This window comes from Hemitrygon akajei, chromosome 17 (genome assembly GCF_048418815.1).
Source record: "Hemitrygon akajei chromosome 17, sHemAka1.3, whole genome shotgun sequence".
Lineage (NCBI taxonomy): Eukaryota > Metazoa > Chordata > Chondrichthyes > Myliobatiformes > Dasyatidae > Hemitrygon > Hemitrygon akajei.
Window position 1 is genome coordinate 19397958 of NC_133140.1, and position 12370 is coordinate 19410327.

The 12370-nt window shown below is 44.3% G+C and overlaps 1 protein-coding gene across 5 annotated transcripts in view; it reads left to right on the forward strand.

Moving 5' to 3' along the window:
* Nucleotides 1-12370, forward strand: part of pdpr (pyruvate dehydrogenase phosphatase regulatory subunit) — a 65506-nt gene that overhangs the window by 18567 nt on the left and 34569 nt on the right. For all 5 annotated transcript variants that reach the window (XM_073069749.1, XM_073069750.1, XM_073069751.1 and 2 more), the window contains exons 8-9: nucleotides 10471-10620; nucleotides 12011-12203. In XM_073069749.1, coding sequence (XP_072925850.1) covers nucleotides 10471-10620; nucleotides 12011-12203 — 343 coding nt within the window. The remainder of the gene's footprint in view (nucleotides 1-10470; nucleotides 10621-12010; nucleotides 12204-12370) is intronic.

Sequence of the window (12370 nt, forward strand, 5' to 3'; positions counted from 1 at the left end):
CAGCACGAACAACATTCCAATATCTCCTAGCGACTGGTAAAAATATATATACTGCAGCTTACCAGGAAAAGTTATTGATCGACTTTAACTTAAAAGCAGCGTTTTCGCTCGGGTCTAATCGGCTCTGACGCGCTTGCGCAATGCGATCGGGTCTAATCGGCTCTGACGCGCTTGCGCAATGCGATCGGGTCTAATCGGCTCTGACGCGCTTGCGCAATGCGATCGGGTCTAATCGGGTCTGACGCGCTCGGGTCTTGCTTTTCTTCGAGTATTTTCCATGTTGATGAGGGTGAGTACAAATGACTGATTTACAATAATTTAATTGTGAAAGTGCGCTTGATTTATCGTACAATTTCATTGGACCTCTGTGAACTACTCATCAATTTTATTGGTCTACTGTTACGAGGCAAAATGTTTACGAGGCGGCATGAAAAAAAACCATGTATTAGCCGCTCTGGATTATAGGCCGCAGAGTTCAAAGCTGTTCAAAATGTGGGAAAAAAGTAGCGGCTTATAATCCGGAATCTACGGTAATTGTTTCTGTTGGTTGTCTGATAGTTGTAGTTAAGACCATAAAATATAGGAGCAGAATTAGGCCATTTAGCCCATCAAGTCTGCTCCACCATTTCATCATGGCTGATCCATTTTCCTCTCGGCCCACAAAGTCCTTCAGCCCACAAAGTTGTGCCGAACATGTCCATACCTTAGAAATTACTAGGCTTACCTATAGGTCTCTATTTTTCTAAGCTTCATGTACCTATCTAAAAGACTCTTAAAAGACCCTTTCGTATCCATCTCCACCACTGTTGCCGTCAGCCCATTCCACACACTCACCACTCTCTGAGTAAAAAACTTACCCCTGACATCTCCTCTTTACCTACTCCCCAGCACCTTAAACATGTGTCCTTTTGTGGCAACCATTTCAGCCCTGGGAAAAAGCCTCTGACTATCCACATGATCAATGCCTCTCATCATCTTATGATCTCCTGCCTTCTCCCTGTATTCCTTCATGCCTTGACTAATCAAGAATCTGTTAACCTCTGCCTTGAATACATCCAATGACTTTGCCTCCACAGCTGCCTGTGGCAACATATTCCACAGATTCACCACTCTCTGACTAAAGAAATTCCTTCTTATCTCCATTCTAAAAGGATGTCCCTCTATTCTGAGGCTGTCCTTTGGTCTCACCATAGGAACCATTCCTTCCACATCCACTCAGTATCAATGCCATTCAACATTCGATAGGTTTCAAAGAGGTCACCCTCATTCTTCTGAATTCTAGTGAATGCAGGCCCAGAGCCATCAAACACTCCTCATATGACAAGCTTTTCAATCCCAGAATCATTTTTGTGAGCCTTAAATGTCAGCATATCCTTTCTTAAATAAGGAGCCTAAATCTGCTCACAGTACTCCAAGTGAGGCCTTGCCAGTGCTTTATAAAGCCTCAACATTATATCCTAAGGGGTCATAGAATTATACAGTACATAGTACCCAATTCATCCATGCTGACCAAGTTGTTCAACTTAGCTGGTTCAATTTGCATGTATTCTTCTAAACTTCTCTCCATGTACCTGTTCAAATTAATTTAAAATATTGTAATTGTACCCACCTCCACCATTTTATCTGGCAGCTCATTCCATATGCCTCCATCTTCTGTGTGTTTTTAAAAAGAAGCAAAGTTACCCCTCAGGTCTTTTTAAAATATTTTCTCCCTTGCTTTCAATATGCTGTTTAGTTTTAGACTCTCCTACTCTGTGGAAAAGACCAAATATTTACCTTGCCAATGCCCCTCTTGATTTTACATTCCTCCCCAGTCCGTATCCTACACTTCAGGAAAACAAGCTACCGTAGATTCCGGATTATAAGCCGCTACTTTTTTCCCACATTTTGAACAGCTTTGAACTCTGCGGCCTTTAATCCAGAGCGGCTAATACATGGTTTTTTTTCATGCCGCCTCGTAAACATTTTGTCTCGTAACAGTAGACCAATAAAATTGATGAGTAGTTCACAGAGGTCCAATGAAATTGTACGATAAATCAAGCGCACTTTCACAATTAAATTATTGTAAATCAGTCATTTGTACTCACCCTCATCAACATGGAAAACACTCGAAGAAAAGCAAGACCCGAGCGCGTCAGACCTGAGCGCATCAGACCCGATTAGACCCGATCGCGTTACGCGAGCGCGTCAGACCCGAGCGCATCAGACCCGATTAGACCCGATCGCGTTACGCGAGCGCGTCAGACCCGAGCGAAAACGCTGCTTTTAAGTTAAAGGCGATCAATAACTTTTCCTGGTAGGCTGCAGTATATATATTTTTACCAGTCGCTAGGAGATATTGGAATGTTGTTCGTGCTGTTCAGTAAAAAAGTATATGCAACGTAATTTGTGTTACCGATACGTATGTATATTTAAAAGTAGCGGTGCGGCCTAAAATCCGGTGCGGCCTTTACAATTAAAAAACTGATTTTATTTCTAAAATTAGAGCCAGCGGCTTTTAATCAGGTGCGCTCTGTAGTCCGGAATCTATGGTATGTCCTATCCAGTCTCTCCTCATAAACTCAAGCTCTTCAGTTCTGGGTGTAGGGGCCAAATCTGAACCAATCAGCTGGACTGAAATGCACAATAAAAGTTGAATCAAGTTCTTGTGTTTATCAAACCATTGGAGTCAACATCTTATGTTACACTTAAGACAAGCACCAGCAATTTAACCTAGGAAAACCTATTGGCCAAATGAAAAACTTCTTTTCTTTCATTATTTTCTTGAGGGAAAGACCAATTTGTGGTTCTACTGGAGATGAGTTGAAAATAACTCTGCTTAAGGTGCTGCAGTTGGAAGTTGAAACTTTTGCGGACATTTTTCCTGCAGCAAAATACAACTGAATGTCTGTTACACTGAGGGGATCGCCTCAGCTTGGAGCAGCCACAGGAAAGTGGGCTGCTGCCTACTGCAGTGTGAGGAAAGAACAACTCCATAAGAACTTCCTTTTAAAGGAAGTGCTTTCCTTTTTACCTGTAAGGGGTAATTCCAGTTTGAGTTGTTGACAGTGAGCTTGTCCAATCTATATTTCACTGATGCGCAGTGGGTTTACAAAATGGTGCAGTGCAACACTTGGATTTTTCCTGCTGTATTGGACAAAAGAGAAACACTTGTATTAGTTGTGGTATTCTTAAAAGAAGTCTGCTGTTTATTGCCTTTTCCTAAGCTCTGAAATAGCCTTTATAGAGTAATAGAGTCACACAGTATAGAAACTATTCCTTCAGTCTACCACATCCATGCGAACCATCAATTACCCAATAATCCCATTTACTAATACCTGGTTCCCAGATTACTGTGCATTGCTGATTCAAGTGTTAGGTGTTGCCTTAATGTTATGAGACTACCTGCTTTCACCACCAATCAGGCAGTGTGATCTGTACTCCAACTACCCTCTGGGTGAAAAGAAGCCTCTCCTGGCCCCCCCCTCTAACCCACTTATCCCTCCTCTTTCCCAACCCCCCCCCCCACCAACCTTAATCCTGTTGTTGTTGATGTTAAGTGCGATTGTGTCAAACTTAAACTGATGTTTTCTAGTTTTTGACACCCATTATGGGGAAAAATTTTCTACTGTCTATCCCTCCTATGTCCCTCATAATTATGCATACCTTAGTCAGGACCACCTCTGCAAAAAAAAACAGCCCATCTTGTATCCCATCATAACTAAAACATTCCGTCCCAGGCAAAGGCCTGGTGAATCTCTGCACTTACTCAGTGTGACATAGAAAACCTACAGCACAATACAGGCCCTTCAGCCCATAAAGCTGTGCCGAACATGTCCTTACCTTAGAAATTACCTATGCTTACCCATAGCCCTCTATTTTTGTAAGCTCCATGTACCTATCCAGGACTCTCTTAAATGACGCTATCGTATCTGTCTCCATTCCACACACTCATCACACTCTGCATAAAATAAACTTACCGCTGACATCTCCTCTGTACCTACTTCCAGAAACACCTTAAAACTGTGCCCTCTCATGCTAGCCATTTCAGCCCTGGGTAAAAAGCCTCTGACTATCCACACGATCAATGCCTCTAATCATCTTGTACACCTCTATCAGGTCACTTCTCATCCTCTGTCACTCCAAGGAAAAAAGCCAAGTTCACTCAACCTATTCTCATAAGGCATGCTCCCCAATCCAGGCAATATCCTCATAATCTCCTCTGCACCCTTTCTATGGTTTCCACATACTTTCTGTAGTGAGGCGACCAGAATTGAGCACAGTAGTCCATGGGGTCTGACCAGGTTCCTATATAGCTGCAACATTACCTCTTGCCTCCTAAACTCAGTCCCATGATAGATGAAGGCCAATGCACCATATGCTTTCTTAACCACAGAGTCAACCTGCATAGCAGCTTTGAGGGTCCTATGGACTCGGACCCCAAGATCCCTCTGATCCTTCACACTTTCAAGAGTCTTACCATTAATACTATATTCTGCTATGTTATGAAACCAGTAACTGGTTTCACTTACCAGCAAAGATAGATATGTCAGTTGAAGTCCAATGGTACTATTTTCAAAAGTTTTATTAATAAAGGGGCACAAAAATTAAGGTTAATACAAACATTCAGATAACATGCATCAATACTCAATCTAAAACGCAGGTACATTAATAATCACTCAGAAATAAGCTCTTTCGTTGTCTAGGGTATAATACTGAGTCCAATTGGAAATATAAAGAGTCACTCTGAAGTCTGCAGGCTTTTCTCTTTTGGTTTCACGTGTTGGAGAGAGAGAGAGATAAAACGGAAAAACTTGCCCAACACATCCGTGGAATCAGGGGAGCGATCTTCCCCGTTGTTAGTTAAAAGCGATCTTCCGTTGGTTCCAGCCACAAACCCCGCATTCGGAATTTAACGCACGTGGCTTCGTTCAAAATGGCTTCCCGTTCCCACGGGAAGCGGTATCGTGCTTCTTGGTGTTTCTTCTTGGTGCGTCTGAGGGTCGTCCTCTTTCAGACCCTTCTTTATACTGCCTCACGGGATCTCAGGTGTCAATCAGGTTGCAGGTGATGCAATCTCTCTCTCAACCAGCCCACTTTGCCCGAGGGCTTTACAATGTCCCTGCGAGTTGGCACGTCTGCAGTTCCCAGGTGTCTCCTGAGAACAATGCCACAGTCGCCAGCTTTTGTCCCAGTGGAATGTGGTATCCAGCACGTCGCTGTCTTTCCATTTCCTGTGTCCATTCAGCCTGTCTCTCTCTCTCTCTCGCTCTCTCTCTCGGGTCATTGACCCCCCTTTCACTAGGGCTCTTGCAATTCTCACAAAGGAGGGGGCTGGTATCATAACACCTCCCCTCTTAAAAAAGGTTTTTACCAGCGGTTAAAACCCAGAGTGGTACAGTCTTACAGAAATTTTGAATCTAACACAATACAGAAGCTTTTCTTTTCACTACAGAGTAATACAGTTATACATTCAAGTCAGCATCTAAACAGTTAACAATTACAGTGCCCCTTTCCTTTAATACCTTAACCTCACGTGCCATGCTAACGCCTAGCAGCATCAGACTTCAGCTCAATAACCAGCTTATTTATTTGCTTTCTTCAGCAACATAACTAAGGAGGTGTGATCTTAGCTTAGGTGCATCTACAAAAGTTTATGCGAATACTAATCGTTTCGGTCGGTTTACTTCGCCGGCAGGTCTGTCTTTATTATTCACAGGCTTTGGCGCAACCCGTAAAACCTGCTTTGCTGTTTAGAAAAAAATGGCATCCCCATTAACCGTCACCTCTTTTCTGGCGAGTCCCCCCGTTGGGACTTTGAGTAATTTGGCGTGGTGAACTCCCGCCCGCCTCGTTCATCGGGGCTATTTTTTCAACACCATGCCCCAAGCTGTCAAGACCCTTCAGGCTATTTGTTTTTAATTCCAACTCCTCTTTCAGGTAGCATTTCGAATGCAACCTCTTCACACCCCACCCTGGCGTAACAATAGAGTGGGGGGCCCCGCTATTTCCCGACTCACTCTGTGAGCGATCTGCCAGGTTTAAAATTTCTTCCTTCGACTTGGGAACTACAGACTTTCCGTTTCCTTCAATAACAATCCTCATTCCCCCCTTAAATTCGGCATTAACCTTGGCCCCACTCTCGAATACAAACACCGTGGAACTCACACTTCCCACGGTTACCAAGGTTAACCCTTTTCCTACTGAACCAACCCTATCTGATCCACAAAGACGGCCGCCCCGTCCCCCTGAATCAAACACCTCAGACTTCCCCTGAGCTCTGTTACCAGGTTCAGCACCACGTGCGCCCCCATCTTGGACACACTCAAACGGGACATTGGCCCCTTCCAGGCTTTCAATACCCGTACCTTTTTCAAATTCTAAGGTCCCCCGATCCTTCCAGCTACTCTCTAGGCAGCCCCCCGTTGGGGAAGGCGCAACCCTGCGAGCTGAAACAACCTCCTCGGCCATTTCAGCTGACTTCTCCACAGCAAGGATACCCTTCCTCTCTAAGACTGCCCTCATTTCACTCTCGGGACCATCGAGAACACCTTTAGAACTCTGAAGTTCTTCAAACAATTCTGCCAAACCAGACAGATTAACCATGTCCAACTCTGGACATTTTAACAACTTTATCCGTTTCTCAACTTTAGTTCCTACCTCTAGGACCTTTCTCTTCACTAAGGGCAGGGCTATTTCCTCTCCCTTACCCCCTTTTACTTTACTGCTTTCTGTTTTACCACCCTCGGAACCCTCATGGTACAGGGTCGGTAAAAACATCTTGGCCAGATCAAAACCGGCTTCATTTAAACTGTCCTCTTTCTCAGCCGCTTTTTCCGACAGGCTGCGAGTGACCGCGCATGCGCGATAGCTTTGGGACTCTAGGGGCGGGGCCACCGTACTCGCCGGTCGGCGGGTCGGCATCATGGCTGCCCAAATCCTCCCTCTTGCTAACACACTTTGTAACAACGCGACCCACTGCTCTTGTGGCCACTTCTGGTTCACTGCCACCTTTTCAAAAAGCAAGAAATAACTATCAACATCCGTCTCTTCGAACGGAGGTACTACTCTCAGCTCCCGACTAACATTAAACCGCTCTCTCCTTAGCTCCTCCCTCTCTCTTTCTCTCCCCGCTGCCGCTCTCTCGGCTGCTGCTAACTCTCTGATCCGAATTTCATGCTGTCTTTGCCTCTCAGCTTGATTCTGCTCGTTTTCCACCTCTAACCCCTTCGCCAAATTTAACAAGTCTGATTTGGTGCTCATAAATTCACACACGTCCATCTTTGCTGGTTTTTCTGTCTGGCTACCTGCGTACCAGATCCAAATTATTTTTTTTTGACTTACAATCCCGATTGACTGACCTCCCCCTTTTTGGTGTCAAATCCCGAGACGAGAACCCCACTTGTTATGAAACCAGTAACTGGTTTCACTTACCAGCAAAGATAGATATGTCAGTTGAAGTCCAATGGTACTATTTTCAAAAGTTTTATTAATAAAGGGGCACAAAAATTAAGGTTAATACAAACATTCAGATAACATGCGTCAATACTCAATCTAAAACGCAGGTACATTAATAATCACTCAGAAATAAGCTCTTTCGTTGTCTAGGGTATAATACTGAGTCCAATTGGAAATATAAAGAGTCACTCTGAAGTCTGCAGGCTTTTCTCTTTTGGTTTCACGTGTTGGAGAGAGAGAGAGATAAAACGGAAAAACTTGCCCAACACATCCGTGGAATCAGGGGAGCGATCTTCCCCGTTGTTAGTTAAAAGCGATCTTCCGTTGGTTCCAGCCACAAACCCCGCATTCGGAATTTAACGCACGTGGCTTCGTTCAAAATGGCTTCCCGTTCCCACGGGAAGCGGTATCGTGCTTCTTGGTGTTTCTTCTTGGTGCGTCTGAGGGTCATCCTCTTTCAGACCCTTCTTTATACTGCCTCACGGGATCTCAGGTGTCAATCAGGTTGCAGGTGATGCAATCTCTCTCTCAACCAGCCCACTTTGCCCGAGGGCTTTACAATGTCCCTGCGAGTTGGCACGTCTGCAGTTCCCAGGTGTCTCCTGAGAACAATGCCACAGTCGCCAGCTTTTGTCCCAGTGGAATGTGGTATCCAGCACGTCGCTGTCTTTCCATTTCCTGTGTCCATTCAGCCTGTCTCTCTCTCTCTCTCGCTCTCTCTCTCGGGTCATTGACCCCCCTTTCACTAGGGCTCTTGCAATTCTCACAAAGGAGGGGGCTGGTATCATAACAGCTATCATATCTGATCTACCAAAATGAACCACCTCGCACTTATTTGGGTTGAGCTCCATCTGCCACATCTCAGCCCAGTTTTGCATCCTATCAATATTCCACTGTAACCTCTGAAGCCCTCCACACTACCCACAACACCTCCAACCTTTGTGTCATCAGCAAATTTACCAACCCATCCCTCCACTTCCTTATCCAGGTCATTTATAAAAATGACCAAGAGTAGGGGTCTCAGCACAGATCCCTGAGGCACACCACTGGTCACCAACCTCCATACAGAATATGACCCGTCTACAATTACTCTTTGCTTTCTGTGGGCAAGCCAGTTCTGGATCCCCAAAGCAATGTCCCCTTGGGTCCCATGCTTCCTTACTTTCTCAATAAGCCTTGCATGGGGTACCTTGTCAAATGGTCAAATGCCTTGCTGAAATCCATATACACTACATGTAATGATGTTCTTTCTATAGTTAGTGACTAGAAATCCACCCTGACATCAGTTATGGCCTAACCAAATGTTTCATAACCTCCTTATTCTTGTCGTCTATGCTGCGGCTAATGAACGTTAGTATCTCAAAAGCTTCCTTCAACCTTCCTCTGATACAGCACAGAAACAGGACCTTTGAGCCAATTCATTGTATAACTTTTAGTTAGTGTTGTTACATAGGGTCATACATTCAGCATTGAAGTAGTTCCTTCATACTTTTAGTTCTATGCTGATCATCAAATTTCCAATTAGATTTCTCCCATTTTTATAAATTTTGCTCATGTTTACAGTAACCCCACAATATATGCAATTTACTCATATGCCTTTATGTTGTAGGGAGAGGTCCTTGCACTACAGGGAGAGCATGCAAACTCCTGGCTGCCAGAGCTGTGAGACAGCAGCTGTAATAGCTGTGCAATTCATGTGCCTAGTTAGATATTTAGATATTTAAATATTTGATGAACAGTTCATCAAATTCCCAATCAAGATGGTGTGCGACAAAGAGGGCGACCTGCAGGTGATGCTGCTTCCATTTTCCTGTTGCAGTTGTGGCTTTCGTAGCCTTTTAAGTTGCATTATGTATACATGTTATTGTCATTCAACATGTACACACGTATACCACCAAATGAAACAATGTTCCTTCAGATCAAGGTACACAACACACTACATATAACTCCCATACGTAACACAAAATAATATTACTACTAGTAAATTAACAAATAATAAGGTGCATTTACAACACAAGTTAAAAGTAAACAGTATAATACTAGTGTTTCATTCATGATGAGACCTGGGTGGTGGTAGGGAGTTTAGTAATTTTAACCGCCTGGGGGAAGAAGCTGTTTCCTGTTCTAACAGTTCTTGTCCTAATGCTACAGGATCTCCCGGCTGATGGTAGTGGGGGCGGTCAAAGAGATTGTTAGATGAATGGGAGGGATAATTGACAATACTGAGGGCCTTGCTTATGCAACGCTCCTGATAAATATCTGATGGGTGGAAGAGAGACCCCAATGATCCTCTCAGCGGTCTTCACAGGACCTGTGGTCAGATGCCTTACAATGCCCGTACCAGTTGGTGATGCAGCTGTTCAGGGTGCTCAGTGCTCCTGTAAAAAATTGGTTAGAGGGGTGGGGGGGGGGGGCAGAGCCTCACTTCCCCCAATCTCCTCAAGAAGTGGAGATGCTTCTGTGCTTTCTTGACCAAAGAGATGGTGTTGAAGGACCAGTTGAGATCATCTGTTAAGTTCACCCTCAGAAACTTGGTGCTTCTAACTCTCCGTGCAGGAGCTGTGAACACGCAGTAAGGAATGGTCAGCCTGCACCTTCCTAAAGTCCTTAATTATCTCTTTGCTCTTGTCCACATTGAGACTCAAGTTAATTTGCTCATACCGTTCTACCAGCCACTCTATCTCCACTCTGTACGCCATCTTGTCCTCGTTGATGATGAAGCCAACCACTGTGTCATCAGTAGATTGATGACTCAGATTGAACTAAATCGAGCAGTGCAGTCATGCATCAGCAACAGGCTGAGCACACAGCCCGAGGGAGCACCGGTGCTCACCAGACTAGCCAATGTGTCTCCACTATTAAACAAGTTTCTCAACAGCTCTAAACAGTAGAAATTTGTACAGGACATTTTTTTCAAAGTTGTCATTTATGTTGTTGTTTTGTCCAAGTTCTCATCTACACTATTTTAAATTTTCCCTTCCCCCTAACATTCCATGGAGTTTTTGATCAGCTTTCCTGTTCTTTCTCTTCCAGTGATCGTGGATCTTGACGGTAGGATCTATATCCGCAACTGGCAGGGTGGCGTGCTGTCTGGGGGTTTTGAAAAGAACCCCAAACCTATTTTTACAGAGGGCAAGAACCAGCTTGAATTCCAGAACATGCGTGAAGATTGGGATCACTATGGTATATAGCTGGGAGTTGGGGAGAGCTGGGGTGATGGGAACTGAGTGGGAGCCAGATGGGCAAGTATAGTGAATGGAAAGTGGAAAACAACGGTCGAGCATGCTTGATGTAGTACTTGAGTTAGGCATGTTGAGGTGTGTGTATGACAATGCACACAAAATACTGGAGGAACTCAGCTGTCAGGCAGCAATTATATCAGTTTTATAATCTTATGTGCTTGTTTAACCCTACTGGAAAAAGATGAAAGTCATTTATAATTGATGTTTAAAAAATCATTAGATTGTCAAGCAGGTGTTAAGAATGTTGACAATTATGCTCAGAGCTTTTTTCAATCCGTCAGAGAATGAATGTGCTGCCCACATATTAGGGTTATATCAAAATAGAAGTAGGACAATAGGCTAAGGTATTTCTTCCTCTGTTCAACAAGATCCTATCTGATATCCCAGCTCTGTGTCATTACCCCATACTCCTGGTTTTCCTCGTATTCAAACTGATGCTTTCTGTCTTGTGTACTAAGTAGCTAAGCCACCATAGGTCTCTTGGACAGAGAATTCCAGAGATTCACTTCCCAGGAGGTCTAACCTTCTCTCATTGCAAAAACTCCATCACCACCATCTCCCATCCCATGAGTCAGTCAGGTTATTGGATCCATGACAATTCGGAGAACAATCCCATCAGACCCATTCCCTATTTTAATCAATTCTCTCTGTCCATCAGTCCTTGATTCTCTTGTTCCCCACCTACAATGGAGGGTTATAAGGACAATTTGTAAACTACACACAGCTAGCATCTTGAGTCAGGAGCCTGTTGACATTCCCTCTGTTTCTCCCTGAGTGTGAGATCAAGCCTATAGAGTTACTCTGAGCGTTTCTTACTAGGTCTAAATGTAATTGCTTCCTAAAGCCGTATGTGAAATTTCAGTGATTTGTGTACAGGAGTACCCAGGTCCCTTTGAACACCACCACCACCACTTTAGAGTACCTGGCCTTCCAGACTTTTTTCTTTCAAAATGGATGGCCTCAGATTTTTCCCACCTGAAGTAAATGGATTACCTTCTCTTTCAAGGCTACTATATGTAGTTGTACCTACAACATTGTGATTGGTTGATTTATGCGAATTTTAAAACTCAGCAGAAATTGGACATTTGAGGGGAGTACTGAGCTTAATAATATTCACTTGAGAAATGGCTTCTTGGGGGCAGGGTGCTGTTATAATCTAAGAAAGGGGGCACTGAGGTGGAGGATGCAAAAAATGGCTCTGTGAGAGGGGAGTGCGAAAGTCACTGATCATGAGTAATGTGGGGCTCTCGACCATCGCAAACCAGAAGCACAGAGTTGAAGGATGGATCTGCTTGTTCTGATGTATTGATATGACTGTCCTGTGTTCTCAGAGCCACTGCTGAGCGCATTGCTGCGGCGGATGCCCTCCTTGGACACCACAGAGATCCTGCGGCTGGTGAACTGTCCAGAGTCCTTCACTGCTGACATGAGATGCATCATGGGAGAGTCAGCAACCGTGAGGAACTATTTTGTGCTGGCAGGAATGAACTCCTGTGGTTCATCCTTTGCTGGTGGAGCAGGAAAGTGAGTGGAAATGAGGAGCGTGCTCTCAGAACACTCTGGGCATAAGTGGGAGGCCTTGCAGCGGGGCAAGGGATGTTGGGTTTATTTTAAAGTAAAGCATTAGGTGATTCCTTTATTTAACCTTTCCACTTGCCACACATGTTCTGGATCTTAGGCAGGTGAGAGAA